This window comes from Astyanax mexicanus, chromosome 20, assembly GCF_023375975.1.
Source record: "Astyanax mexicanus isolate ESR-SI-001 chromosome 20, AstMex3_surface, whole genome shotgun sequence".
NCBI classification, from domain to species: domain Eukaryota; kingdom Metazoa; phylum Chordata; class Actinopteri; order Characiformes; family Acestrorhamphidae; genus Astyanax; species Astyanax mexicanus.
The window spans coordinates 6,315,006-6,330,603 of record NC_064427.1 but is presented as its reverse complement, the minus strand read 5'-3'; the positions used below and the strand labels follow the sequence as shown (position 1 = coordinate 6,330,603).

Here is a 15,598-nt window from a genome sequence, read left to right as displayed (position 1 = left end):
CATGACATGGCCAGAAGAACTCCTGCAAAAAGCAACCGGACACCCCAGTTTTTAGAATGAATAATTAGGCTTAAGCAGGGATGGTGGTTCCATAACACTGGTATCATTAAACACAATATTTTATTCCTTCTCCACTCAGAAATGCTTCTGCTTTCAGTTTACAAAACAAAGTAATACGGACTTATACTTTAAATTCAATTGATGTGAAACCCCAACCTAATTGCAGAAATTGGGAACCCTGAAATATTTAAGGTTTGCCTGCTCAACTTCATTTCATTTATTCATGTCATTTATATAAATCCCTTCCTCAATTCAGGCCAGTAACACATTCCGAAAAAAGTTGGGACAGTACGGTATTTGCCATTTCTTTTCCCAACACTTGAAAGACATTTGGCAATGAGGAAACCAAACAATGTGCAAAGTGTTTTAGCTGTTGTTATTTTATTTAGGTATATAGTTAGATGTAGAGTTGACATCATTGATTATTTTTAGCTGCTGTGTGATGATTTTTTCTTATTGTTTAGATACCTACACTCTCTTTCTCTCTCTCTCTCTCTCTCTCTCTGTATTGTGCTTTAGATAAGTAGAACAGAAGAGGTCGTTAGAGTGACCCCTGGTTAAATCCCTTCTCCAGCAGGAGGCCTGTTTAGGCCATTTCTCCCTCAGAGCCCTGAGTGCTGTTCTGGCCTTATTCCAGCAGCTCAGTTGCAGGGCTGTAGCTCCTTGTGCTCACAGAAATCCATCCCAAGTGCTCACAGGTTCCTGCCAGGATGAAACAATGAATAGACTTACTGAGCCGCCCAAGCTGACGGAGCCATGAAGGTCAGGTGTCTTTGTGAATGGTTGATGTTGATCTATAGGTTCAAGTTGATTAGAAATGCAGAACTTCCACACGAGAAGCTCACAGTGTTACCAGGAGAAACAGGTTAACTTTAACTTTCACAGGCTTTTTCACACCTGTAGTTGATTTGCTCTCTGCTAGCTTAGAGAATTTTCTCATTGTTTGGTTTGGTTTCACACAAGGAAAAATCCAAGCGCACAAAAATAATGTGAACTTTTCCTCCACTGATTGGTCAGATCTGTCTGAGGCGGGAGCAACAAAGGAAATACGGGAAGAGGGTCCTGTGTTCTGGACTAGTTCGCATTTCTGTGCAGCGTTGTTCATGATTAGCCGTTAAAGTGTTGCCGATGCCAAGAGATGGTTTAGATCGAGGTCAGATCATATTCTTACCATAAATAGACCACTCCAGAGTTTGGGACCAGACCACGACCCTAATCAAAGAAGTTCAATTTAAATCAGCTCAGATAAATTGCATGCAAGAAATTCAGATTTAATAAGACTAAGCGGTGCATGTGTGAAAACTAGAACAGGTTTCTTATATATATGAACATATTTAAACAGATTGTTGGGAAAAGCAAAACTCCGCATTTCTCTTATAATATCAAATATACTGGTAGTTGATCAGCTGTGATGATTTTGGTATTTTTTTTTGTTTTGCGTTGGAGTAAAAAAAAAAGGCAAGACAAGTAATAATATTGTATATTTTACCATTATAAGGCTTATAAGCTGACAGAAGTTTTTGATTATCTATTTTATGATATTTAAACAAAATACTTTTTGTAAAACCTGTAATTTTTTAAAGACATTTTTATGGCAATTTTGTCTTATGAAGTGGTAAAATGTGCAGTTGAGTAACCCTACATCCATAAATAAGATCCATCCAGATCCTTACATTAAATAATAATAATAATAAAATAGATTTAAATGTATTGATTTGAATTGCCTGTATGGATCTGATTCTTCTTTTATCAGAAAAGGTGTGGATCAAAATTTGTTTTTAATCTGAAAATTATTTCTGAAGCAGATTTTACCACCTCACCAATTAAAAATAGAAAAAATCATTGTTAAAATGAACAATTATAAATTATGTCATACATTAAAGCATTAAAGTTAAAATCAGGTACATATATTTAAAACATACAAAATACATATTCAAATACTTATTTCAGCTTTTAATATGAGTCCACCAATCACATTGTCATTGCAAATAATTTCTTTACCCCCTTAACAGGCCAGGGTTTTTGTCAATTGTCTGTCTGACATTACACCACAAATTCTTGAGGATTTCTATTCAAGCATTACATAAAAAGATTTCATGTTTGGTGAGGAACATTACTGAAAAGCATAATTGTAATTGTAATAGAAAAAAAAAAAAAATATATATAAATAATATATAAGTAAATCTGCTAATGTCAAAATATAATGAATGAAATAAAAAAATGGTCTCTTTCCTGAACTTCAACTTTTAGTTTTGTTATGTTTGTCTAGTTTTTACGTCTATTTCCAAACATCCAGAATTTGGGTTGATTCCTGTTACTGATCTGGAATTATAACGGGTAGTAGAGAGAAAGTGAACAGGCAGCTTCTCCAAGTGTCCTGTAGAAGATTTCAAAGCCCTCAAATTTTTAGAGTGTAAATAACTTATTTTACTGCAGAAAATAGGGGTTTTGTATCACCTATACCAGGCATGTTAAGGGGTTAAACACAGAATGTGTGGAATATTTTGGAGGGAATGCTCTGATTGTGAATTTTAGTTTAGTTATGGTTTATTATGTTTTAATATATCATAATGCGAAAGAAAAATGCAGTCATACCAAGAATGCCTGTACATACTGTTCATACTGTTCATACTGTTCATTCAACATCACAGAACTGGGTCAGGCCACGGCCCGGCCTTTTACTGATGAAGTCGCAGAAATGGAACTGTTGAAATCCAGCTGAGTTCTGCTAACCTGTCAGCAAAAGCCGAGCAGGTGACTCTCTGTAAACCGGCCTGCCCCCCCAAAACCCCCCGCACACACAACCCCCCTTCAGTGCTCCTGCTTTTGTGAATTTGAAAAAGCTCATAGAGAACGCAGTGTCATGGAAACTAGCTGGATCAGGGAGCAATACACAGCTGAGAGCACACACAGCTGCTGGATGTACACACACACACACAATCACACACTGTTCCACTGTCTCTGTGAACATCAGAACATCAGGATTGAGTGTATCTATCCCGGAGCAGGTAGGAGAATTGGTGGATCTCATTGCTTCATGTTTAATAAGCTGTGGAATTGGGAGTGTGTGTATTTTCTGCGGCAGAATGCCTTCCATTTATTGTTTTAATGATACTGGAATTTCCAATAGCCAGTCTAATGTAGAGTAAGAACTGACTGATTGTGTATTACACACTGAAAACAGACATAATTCATTTTTACTAGACTTTTCAGTTTTCCTCTTTATGCTTTAAAATAAAGCAACCCTATAAAAAGTTGAATTAGTTGATTAAGGGATGTTCAGACGCACTTTTAAATTATGGAATTTTTGGTGTCAGTTTCTCAGAATTTGACAGAGGTGGAAAAAGTACTGAAAAATTGTAATTAAGTAAAGTACCTTTACTTTGCTAAAATTCTACTCAATTAAAAGTAAAAGTACCCATCTAAAAATCTACTCAAGTAAAAGTAAAAAAGTACTCAATTTAAAATGTATTTTGAGTAAAAGTTACATAGTTACTTTTAATTAAATTGTTTTTATGAACGTTATTGCTTTGTTATTCCACGGGTGAGCATCCGTGCGCCGGCGCATCCGTGCCAATTTTTATTTTTATTTAATTCAGATAATTGTTTTTTTCCCAGCATTTCATTTTTACTCAGTAAGGGGGGGGTTTCCAATGTAGCGAAGTAAATTACTTGTGTCAAAATGTACTTGAGTAAAAGTACAATTACCTATTTTAAAAACTACTTTAAAAATCACAAATTACTCATAAAATCTACTTAATTACAGTAACTTGAGTAAATGTAATTCATTACTTTCCACCTCTGGAATTTGACAACCAATATGAAACAATGTACAATAAAGTGCATGGCTTAGCATGCTTGTGTCTCTTTAACACACACACACACACACAGACTGAAAACTTGCCATTAACTGCCATACATTAGAACTGTTATGCTCCTGTTAAAATGTAGAACAAAAGTAGGACACAACTACACTACACTAAGATATTTTTGTAGTAGCATAGCCAATGTTGAATGGTCCTGTTCTAGCATACAATAGGTCTGCAAGTAACGGTTTGAAATCGATTGGCCGATATCAATGTAGTTCCTATATCATTGTGCATCCCTTCCTAAATAATATATATATATATATATATATATATATATATATATTTTTTTTTTTTTTCATTACAAATTTCCTTGCATGGTAATCTGTGACCAATATATTTATTGATTTATTTTAATTAGGATATAACAATTAAATGGCTAAATCACTGAAAAGCAGAGATTCAAGCTTGGCTAAATATGGTGCATGGCTGCCTATATTTGCCTTGTAGTGCTTCAGGTATGCTGATAGTTACATATACAGTTGTGGTCAAAAGTTTACATACACTTGTAAAAAAACATAATGTTATGGCTGTCTTGAGTTTTCAATAAGTTCTACAACTCTTATTTTTCTGTGATAGAGTGATCGGAACACATACATGTTTGTCACAAAAAACAGTCATAAAATTTGGTTCTTTCATAAATTTATTATGGGTCTGCTGAAAATGTCACCAAATCTGCTGGGTCAAAAATATACATACAGCAACATTAGTATTTGGTTACATGTCCCTTGGCCATTTTCACGGCAACTAGGCGCTTTTGGTAGCCATCCACAAGCTCCTGGCAAGCTTCAGGTCGAATGTTTGACCACTCTTCTTGACAGAATTGGTGCAGTTCAGCTAAATGTGATGGTTTTCTTGCATGAACCCGTTTCTTTAGCACTGTCCACATGTTCTCAATGGGGTTTAAGTCAGGACTTTGGGAAGGCCATCCTAAAACCTTAATTCTAGCCTGGTTTAGCCATTCCTTTACCACTTTTGATGTGTGTTTTGGGTCATTGTCTTGTTGGAACACCCAACTGCGCCCAAGACCCAACCTTCGGGCTGATGGTTTTAAGTTTTCCTGCAGAATTTGGAGGTAATCCTCCTTCTTCATTATCCCATTTACTTTCTGCAAAGAACCAGTTCCACTGGCAGCAAAACATCCCCAGAGCATAATACTACCACCACCATGCTTGACAGTAGGCATGGTGTTCCTGGGATTAAAGGCCTCACCTTTTCTCCTCCAAACATATTGCTGGGTGTTGTGGCCAAACAGCTCAATTTTTGTTTCGTCTGACCAGAGAACTTTCCTCCAGAAGGTTTTATCTTTGTCCATGTGATCAGCAGCAAACTTCAGCCGAGTCTTAAGGTGCCTTTTCTGGAGCAAGGGCTTCTTTCTTGCACGGCAGCCTCTCAGTCCATGGCGATGTAAAACACGCTTGACTGTGGAGACTGACACCTGTGTTCCATCAGCTTCCAAATCCTTGCAGACCTGCTTCTTGGTGATTCTTGGTTGACTCTTGACCATCCTGACCAATCTCCTCTCGGCAGCATGTGATAGCTTGCGTTTTCTTCCTGATCGTGGCAGTGACACAACTGTTCCATGCACTTTATACTTGCGTATAATTGTCTGCACAGTTGCTCTTGGGACCTGTAGCTGCTTTGAAATGGCTCCAAGTGACTTCCCTGACTTGTTCAAGTCAATAATTCGCTTTTTCAGATCCACACTGAGTTCCTTTGACTTTCCCATTGTAGCTTTTGTCTAATCACTGGGTCAAATGAGCCCTATTTAAATGGGCTCATGAGAAGTCAACAGCTGTAGTCAATCAGAATCACTTACAAGAAGTGAAGAGGCCATGACGTGAAGCTAATTTGATTGACACAACTCGCTACATCACCAAAATTGACAAATTTTGTTGCTGTATGTATATTTTTGACCCAGCAGATTTGGTGACATTTTCAGCAGACCCATAATAAATTTATGAAAGAACCAAATTTTATGACTGTTTTTTGTGTCAAACATGTATGTGTTCCGATCACTCTATCACAGAAAAATAAGAGTTGTAGAACTTATTGAAAACTCAAGACAGCCATAACATTATGTTTTTTTACAAGTGTATGTAAACTTTTGACCACAACTGTACATGGTTGATTTATGGCCCGGCAACAGGTTAAGGCATGGTAACCTTTCAAGTTTTTCTTACTTTTCTTTGGAAAGTGTAAATGTAGTGATTTTGATGTACATATTTATTAAGGCTCTTATAAAGAACCACATAAACAGAGTTAGCTTCAGCTTGCTTGAACTTGTTAGTCCAGCCCTCCTGAGCTCATGTAAATGTTTACCATACATCTAACTAACAAAACAGACCAAAGAAGATGCGGGCCTGCATTAGCATGCCTGTGTGTGTAAGTGTGTGTGTGTTTTCTGTTTAGAACATGTGTGTTTGTCAAAGAGCCAAATGGTCAATGTTATCTCCTCCAGACGGGGACATTTGCTGTAAAGGTGTGAGATTTAAACACACAGGCCATGTCCCGGAGAGATAATGGCCTAAACATAGCCTTTTGTTACATATCTGTCAGAACACACACACACACACACACACACACAAACACACACACACACACATATACACTGCCTGGCCAAAAAAAATCCAGGTCTCCACCTGGATGTAAGTAAGTAAATGATGTGGGGGTTGGTTGATGCTGAAGTTGGTCTGCAGGTTTAGGTTCAGCAAGAGTATGTGCTGAAAGAATGAGGTCAGCTGACTACCTGAATATACTGAATATAGACCAGGTTATTCCATCAATACATTTTTTTTGTTCCCTGATGACACGACCATATTTCAAGATGGCCAAAGTGTGGTTCAAGGAGCACGAGATCATCATTTTCACACATGGATTGAGAATTCACCACTTTTGTTTTTGGCCAGGCAGTGTATACAGTACAGGCCAAAAGTTTGGACGCACCTTCTCATTCAATGCGTTTTCTTTATTTTCAGGACTATTTACATTGTAGATTCTCACTGAAGGCATCAAAACTATGATTGAACGCATGTGGAGTTTTATGTACTTAACAAAAAATAGGCTGTCCTCCACAGTCACCGGACCTGAACCCAATCCAGATGGTTTGGGGTGAGCTGGAGCACAGAGTGAAGAAGACAAAGGGGCAACAAGTGCTAATAAACACCTCTGGGAACTCCTTCCTTCAAGACTGTTGTAAAACCATTTCAGGTGGCCACCTCTTGAAGCTCATTGAGAGAATGATGCCAAGAGGGTGCAAAGCAGTAATCAGAGCAAAGGGTGGCTATTTTGAAGAAACTAGAATATAAAACTTGTTTTCAGTTATTTCACCTTTTTTTGTTAAGTACATAAAACTCCACATGTGAGAATCTGCAATTTGAATAGTCATGAAAAAAAAAACGCACTGTAAAAGAGAAGGTGTGTCCAGACTTTTGTCCTGTACTGTATGTATTTTCCTGTGCTGTGTGAAAATGTATGGAAGTATTAAAATTAAACTGACCTTATGAGTGAAGCGGCTAATTTTACTTTACATAAATCTTCACTAAATCTTTAGAAGAAACAGATGGTGATGCTTATTGTATCATAAGCAGAAAACTGAGTCACAGCCGAGGACTTAGCTATTCAGAGACTCAAACATGCTAATGATTCATTAACACACTCATCCCACAGCCTGTATGAGCCAATTCATTATTCTATTATTAACAATGCTCGTTATTGTACTCCCAGATACAGATCAGTGCAAATCCTTTACTTTTCCCTGTGAGTTCTGTGGAACTTAACTAACATAACCAACACCAGAAAAGCAAAACTAACCCAACCAGAGTAATCAAGGACTTTTTTTTACACCTTTCACACCACCGGAGTTTGATAAAATAAGAAAAGAAATGATAAAATAATCCTTTATTAATTCCACAATGGGTAAATTTGCCACGTTACAGCAATTATTATTATACCCTAAAATATCGTGACATTTTACCCACCCCTAATTATCACATTAGGGCAGGGGTGTCAAAACTACGGCCCAAAACTGCGCAGAAAAACGGGCCAAAGAGTCTAAAAGGGGAGAGAGTGCACAGTTTTAGCGCAGAAAAAGGGCAAAACTGTCTAAAAGTTGCCGTAATTAAGGAGTTTAATATTAAGAGACATCACGAAATGAAACATCAATTTGAAAAATCTTAGTTTACACAACACTGTCAAAGATAAAGATAGTAAGTCAAGTAAAATGATGTATAAATGACAATAATCAGGAAAAAGTATTATTTAAAGTGGTATATTTCATTATTTGTTTTATTATAGAGTCGTGACTTCAAATATATTTCTCCTTCTGGCCCCCAACAAAAAAAGTTTGGACACCCCTGCATTAGGGTGCTACTTTTTTGATGTTTTTAGCAAAATAAAAATATATATCTACTACAGACAGATTATATCAGTCCAGTGTAATTTATTTTACTTTTATCCTGAATATATGGATATATTTGGAGTGCATTACTAGTATCATGACACTCTGGATTATTGACTTCTGTTACAAATCTGATAAAATATATTTTTTTAATATCTCAGTTAGCCATATCATATTGCATGCAATAATAAAATTCTAAATATTTGTTCTGTTTTAGTGTTTTGTCATATCGCCAAAAGTATCGTTATCGTGAAAATACCATGAAATATTGTGATATTATTTTAGAGCCATATCGCCCACCCCTACTGCCCAGTATCATGTATTTCGCTCCAAACCCGGACATACTGAGTGCATTAATAATGTTGTGGCATGTTGGGTAGTTGACTGGTGTGTATATTTTGAAGTCACAGTATACAGAGAAAATAACTATTAACCATTGCTAATAACTAAAAACCATTGCATTTACTTTACATTTTTTTTCAGTTTTGACATCTTAGAAAATGTTTTTATTATTTATAAATTTTTTTTATCTGTAACTCTTTAGTTTAGTGTCCACTAATTGCTATAATTGAGTCTGGTGCGTAACTGATGTAGTTAAGAAACTGAGGAGTGTAAGTGTGGAGTCTCATATGGGCATTTAGAGCTTCTCAGATATTAATGTAATCAGTGTTAAAGCTCTAGATCAGATGTGTTTCTGTAGGTTTTGAATGGAGGCGTTGGAACAGAGGGGTGAGTACCAAAGCTAGAGTCTGGTCCCCGGTGGGGGAAGTTCTCCTAGCCAGGATAATTTATGTTCCCAAGACAACCAATATTTCAGCTGTCGTGAGCTGAATTAATAATTCATCACGTCCCAAAGACTTCAAGCTACAGTTCACTCGCTGAAAGTTTCACGCTGCTTCTTTATCTTGTTGCCAAGAAAGCTCTTCACTGAAGCACATTCCCGCACAGCAGCAAATCATGAATAATGCCAGGGATATTCTGATGATTAGGATCATTTATTCTCAAAACTGTCACATGACTCGATGTTATTATGTCATTATTAGAGCTGTCAATGTTAAAGCGTTGCGATTAATTTGGAATTGCGATTAATTTGGAATCAGTAACACATTTTACTTTTCTTAATGCAAATTAAATATGCTAATATAAATAGAATTGCATGTTACATTCCTTACATTCATTATTTTATTTATTTAAAATATCCACTATAAAAACTTGCATCTTAAGAAGAGCAAGTGCGTTTAATCGTAGTTCCTCACAGAATATTGTTGTGACTAATCGGATTAAAATTTTTAAATGATTGACACCACTAGTAAGTATGCAATTATGTTACTGAAATAAAAAACTCACAGTAATTAGGTTAAATTATTATTGTTCAAAAAAAACATCATGAAATGTCACATTTTGCAGTAACTTGAATCAGTTGGGATTCTTTGGTAAACTATTTAGTACATTCAGTACAAATTGCACAGTTGTTGGAATTCATTTTAATTCTTTATCGTGTAATTCATTACATTACATTACATTTGTACATTACATAAGTACAAAAAGTAATAGAAGTTAAAGGTAAAAACATTAAAACATTTTTAGATAGGGCCTATTCAAATGGAAATAGGGTGAAGGAGGGGAAGAAGGAAATGATTAGAAGTAGTTAGTGTGTTAGAGGTGTTAGGAGATTAAGTGCTCTTTGAAGAGCTCTGTCTTCAGGAGATTCTTAAAGATAGCGATTCAACACACAATGAAATAATACATTCTGCAATAGTTCGCTTCAGTTCTTATTCTTTTAAGATCAAATCAGTATATCATAAAGTCTCATATTTTACAATAATTAAATTTTATTTTTTTGTTTTTAGGGAACAATTATACTGCACATTATGACATTTCTTATTCCATAATAATGTAGTTGTGTGGTGTGATTAAATTTGATTATCTTTGTTCAGAAATAATTTAGTGCATCATGAAACATCAGATTTTATAGTGAATTAGTCTGATTAATTGTGTAGGGAACATGTGCATTTCTGATATATATTCCTGGTATTTCACATTGATTCATTTTAATTCCAAATTTTATTTTCATCAAACAATACTGTTTGTCATCAAATCTAAGATTTCACAAGGGTTTCATTTGGTTATGATTCTTTAAAGATGTAATTCAAAGATGTTCAGTTATTTTTCTGTGATTCAAAATACAGAACTGGACATTCTTGAGTATTATTCTAATCCAGATTAATTAATCTATTTATGCGCCCGTGACTAACATTGGTAGGAAACTGGGTACATGAATCCCCTGAGCAGCTGTCTGTGCTGTGATCTCGGTGGTGCTGGAGGGGCTTGTGAACACCTCCTCACAGCCCTCTAATCCAGCCTAATGACAGGAAATGACTAAGTGAGATCTTCACACTGGCTGGCTGTGGCTGTGTGTGTGTGTGTGTGTGTGTGTGTGTGTGTGCGCGTGGCTGTGTGTGTGTGTGTGTGTGTGTGTGTTGTGAAAGAGAGCGATCAAGCGTGTATTTAGCATGCTAATGATCGCCTGCTGTGACCTCCTGTCAGCTTGAGGCTGGACCTATGCCTTATGAGGTCATCAGTATGGGACATGGACTCTGTTTCCTCTTTAATTACCATTATTTGCTCCGTCCGCTCTCATGCAGCCCCACCCCCCACCCCCCAAATCAGCACAACATCTGCTGATCTCACATCATTCCCGCGTTGTACTGCAGATGCATCAGATAACATCTTACGGACATCCCACCCTGCAGTCCCCAAGTGACCTCAACAATGGCCTTATATTAATATATTTCTATTATATATATTTCTATTTATTCAAAAGCATTCAGTTCTGAAAATAGTGGTTTATTCTAATATAATGTCATTTTATGGTATTTTTGCGATAACGATACTCTTGGCGATATGACAAAACACACAGAATGTCATGATACTAATAACACTTCAAATATCTCCATATATATCCAGGATTACAGTAAAATAAATAATACTGGACAGATAATAATAATCTCTCTAGTAGATATAGTATAATGGGAAATAAGAAAAGTGTGATTTTTTTTCTTTTATAAAAAAAAAAAAAAAAAAAGCAAAAAGTAGTACCCTGATATGATAATTAGGGATGGGTGATATGGCACGATATTTCAGGGTATAATATTGTTCACAATATTTAAATATGTTGTCGATATTATCGTGTATGATACAATATGGCACACCCCTAGTGTATTCTTTATTTTATACATTTCAATTTTCCTCTTATGTCAGTTTTTTTTCTGTTTTATTATAATTTTAACCAAACTCCATAGAGAACATCCATTTGAACACCATAAACAATACAAGCAGGGGAAGTGTCTTAATATTGCCTTAAATTTATTATTTATTGTTTGAACTTTTTTGCCATGGAACCATAGATCTAAACTGAATTGATACACAATGACAGACCAATCAGAATGTAAATCCCACCCACAGAGCTCTCTGATGTTTTAAGCCCTGTCCACACATATTTTATACCTATTAATGAAAATGATTTTTTTGTTGTTATGTGTTCGGTTGCAGTCCATATAAATCCACACAGTTAGTTAATTGAGTTATTAATAACCATTGTGATATTCATGTGATCATCTTTGACTTTGACTATGTTGCTCGGCAACCGTAATCCACTATTATTGAACTGTGTTGCTTGAAGGAAGTATTTTTTTTTTAGTTTTTGATTAAACGTTTGTAGAGTTATTGTAGGAGAATTAAGCCTCACATCATCTCTGAACTGTGATAAAATTGCTATAATATTTTTTTAAGATCTAGGTCATATACAGGTCTGGAAAAAAATAAGAGACCACTTCAGTGTATGTTTGAGTAAAATGAACATTTTTATTTTATTCTATAAACTTTGGACAACATTTCTTCCAAATTCTCCCCCCCAAAAATATTGTCATTTAAAGCATTTATTTGCAGAAAATGAGAAATGGCTGAAATAACAAAAAAGATGCAGAGCTTTCAGACCTCAAATAATGGAAAGAAAACTAGTTCATATTCATACAGTTTTAAGAGTACAGAAATCAATGTTTGGTGGAATAACCATGGTTTTTAATCACAGTTTTCATGCATATTGGCATGTTTTCCTCCACCAGTCTTACACACTGCTTTTAGAACTTTATGCCACTCCTGGTGCATAAATTTAAGTGCTTTCCAGAGCTGTAATTATGGTCCATTTATGGTCGATTTCCTAAAAAACCCTTTGTATCCTGTTCTGTGAAGTGTACTTTATGTTTTATAATAGTGGCATTTTGTTAGACTATAACAGACAAAAGGAAGTTGTTTAAATATGGATGAGTTCCTCGCTATGATGCTTTCCAAGCCACCTACCATATGCACTCGTTTGTCCCCAGGCTTCGTAATACTGAGTGGGATGCGAGCAGACTGGTGCTGGGCTGAGCGTGAAGGAGCATGGTGAAACACCAACCCTTACAGGTCTACGAGAGACAGCTGTGTTTGTCCTGCCTGACCGGGATCTATGGCTGCCGCTGGAAACGCTACCAGCGCTCCCATGACGACAGCTCCAAGGTAGGTGGTCTTCTCACTCGCTATCAATCTCTGTATTATGAGCAGATAAGCTCATCTGAGCCTGAGACAATGAGACAGATGTCTCTGATACAAAGCTCCATTAGTGCTGGAACACACCTGGTGCAACACATACACACACACACACACACACACACTCTTTGATGGTGCGAATTAAAAAACAGGGTCCTGTTGAGGGTATCTTCACCATCTAGTAATGATCACATGTCTGTGTGTAGCAGTCAGAGGAGTTCTGATAGGAATTTTGATAGTATAATGAGGGATGCCACTGTAGATTAGATAGTGTATTAGTTAGGGGTGTGCCATATTGCATCGTACGCAATAATATAGGCAATATTTTTGAATATCATGAAAGATATAGCCTGAAATATAGTGCCATATCCCCCACACCTAATTATCACATCAGGGTACTACTTTTTTAATTCACCCATTATACAGCAAAATTTTTTACCATGATATACAGTATTACTGGAAGCAGGTATTTGCATAAGCAGCACACATACAAAATTCAGTTGTTTTTTTTTTGTTTCTGAAAGAGTCGCTAACAGAATAGAGGCTAAATGCTAACACCTGTTTTCATAGAGCGACTCAAATTAAAGCTGATGCCCGTAAGTTTTGGGATTTGGGGGATGTAGGGCCCTCTCTGGTGAGAATGGGTAATTTCACAGAGCGTGCGGAAGAATCATTTTAAACTGGGTGGGTGTGATGTGGTCTCCTTTCAGAGCAGATGAATTCGATTTCAGGTTATGTTCAGTCAAAAAGTGAGACCACGCTCAATCCGAAACTGCTGAGAGAAATGTCTTTAGAGGATGTAAGAGAGTTATTGTATACGGTTTCCAGTTTTGTCAGTGTAAATGAATGAGCTCCTGAGCTTTGAGTTTCCTCTTCTGAGGTCTCCATTGCTCCACCAACCGCTTGTGTTTAGTCAATGTACATGTAATTTAAGCATGTAAAGACGCATGAAAAGAGATCCGACACCCCAGTTTTCAGAATGAATATATTAGGCTAATAATGTTAAAATGTTTTTATACCGCGATAAACTGTATTACTACCATCATTTCTCCCAACCCTAATTGTATTGAGAAATTGCACCCACTCCAGCCCTTAATTTTAATAGACCAGTTTCATTCATTTTAATAGACCAATGAAAAATTGGTGCCACCTACTCTTTCATTGGTCTATTTAATTTAGTAACCCCGACAGCCCTATCTGTAACTGTAGGGTGCTGTGAGTCAGTGAAATGTCCCCTTTCTCCTGTCTGTCTTTTTCGTCCGTCAGTGCGCGACAGGTTGAGAGCAACCCAAGCTGAGGTTTCAGGTTCTCTCAGGTTCTGAGGTCGTGTTGTAGGTCGTCCTTATCTGTATACAGCACAGGGCATGTTTACTCATTCAGAGGTGAGTGTTGGTTTAACAGGACCTTCGACCTGGTCAGCAAGGTCAGGACATGTATTGACTTAAGTGGATACAGTGTGAGAATCAGAATCAATGCTAATTGTCTTTGCCTGAACTCCCCTCAGTATTCATGAAGTGCTCGGGCAAACGAGGGAAAGTGGTCAGTTTGAGAGACACGGTATCATACGTGTGTATACAACCCTAAATCAGGAAAGGTTGGGACAGGGGAAAGTTAGGATGTAATAATGATTATTTGAGAAGGAAAAATATGGAGCATATCTCCTGTTGTTAACAAATGTGTGGAAAAATGACCATATGTTCAAAAAAGATAGTTTTTCGTCTACAGTACAGGATATTGTTAAAAATCTCATTCCACCATTTTTTCATTCATTTTAAAATGTCTAGTCGTGGTTTTTAGTATGAATGAATGTCATGTGAGCTGTTTTTTGTGTAGTAGTTCCTATTTAGTCCTGCTTTACATAACTGAATTAGAGGTCTCTGAAGAAAGACAGGATTTGGCTCTTGCTCATAAATATTCATGCATGCAACAGTCAGTTTTACAGCTCTAAAACTCAAAGGATAAAATGTTTTCAGAGATACAGCCTTAGCTATAAAGATACCGCACTGAGTGCTAGATAAATTTAAACCTAAAACTTCACTTACCATCATACTCTCAGCGTAGGCTCTCTCCCCGTTTCTTTGATAACAATTCTTCTCATCAACGCTGACAGTCTGCACCTACTACAAACCTTTGATTATGTAAAATGTGTCGTTGAAACAACTGATCCTAAGTAGAACTTACAGTATACAATTTATAGAACTTAAATTATGCCAAATCAAATACATAAAAAAAAAACAAAAGGTGAATTTTTAAGTTGGTGATGTTTTTATACATATGAAATATGAATTAGCTGAACTAAAGATTTCTAGTTGACACAATTGGAGGGAGTTCTCTAAAGAACTAATTAATTTTACAGTGCACTAAAAATGGGACAAAATAACACCTGAAACACATATTCATCGCTTGGTATCCCCCATGCTTTAAAATGTTTTTAAATGTTGTGAGAAGGAATGACAATGAGGCAAAGTAGCAAAGGATTTACCATACTGACTATTTTTGGTATGTATTTCAGGTCTGTAAAGCAGGAATTGATATGTATTAGCTAAGAAAATTAAGTTCCCCCGACAAAACATAAAATATATTGTATATGATGATAAATAAGACATGGCAGACGAAGAAGAAGACAGATGGGAGTGGGTTTTTTTCATAACCGCCACAATATATAATCGGTGTGAAGTCGGCCTGG

The 15,598-nt window shown here is 36.4% G+C and overlaps 1 protein-coding gene across 3 annotated transcripts in view; it reads left to right on the top strand.

Moving 5' to 3' along the window:
- Window positions 1-15,598, top strand: part of gdpd5a (glycerophosphodiester phosphodiesterase domain containing 5a) — a 51,128-nt gene that overhangs the window by 10,226 nt on the left and 25,304 nt on the right. For 2 of the 3 annotated variants that reach the window (XM_007244743.4, XM_007244744.4), the window contains exon 2: window positions 12,708-12,882. In XM_007244743.4, coding sequence (XP_007244805.3) covers window positions 12,766-12,882 — 117 coding nt within the window. In that variant the 5' untranslated portion in view covers window positions 12,708-12,765. Of the gene's footprint in view, window positions 1-3,046; window positions 3,069-12,707; window positions 12,883-15,598 lie in introns of those variants that run through there. The other variant, XM_022681000.2, reaches the window with a different exon arrangement.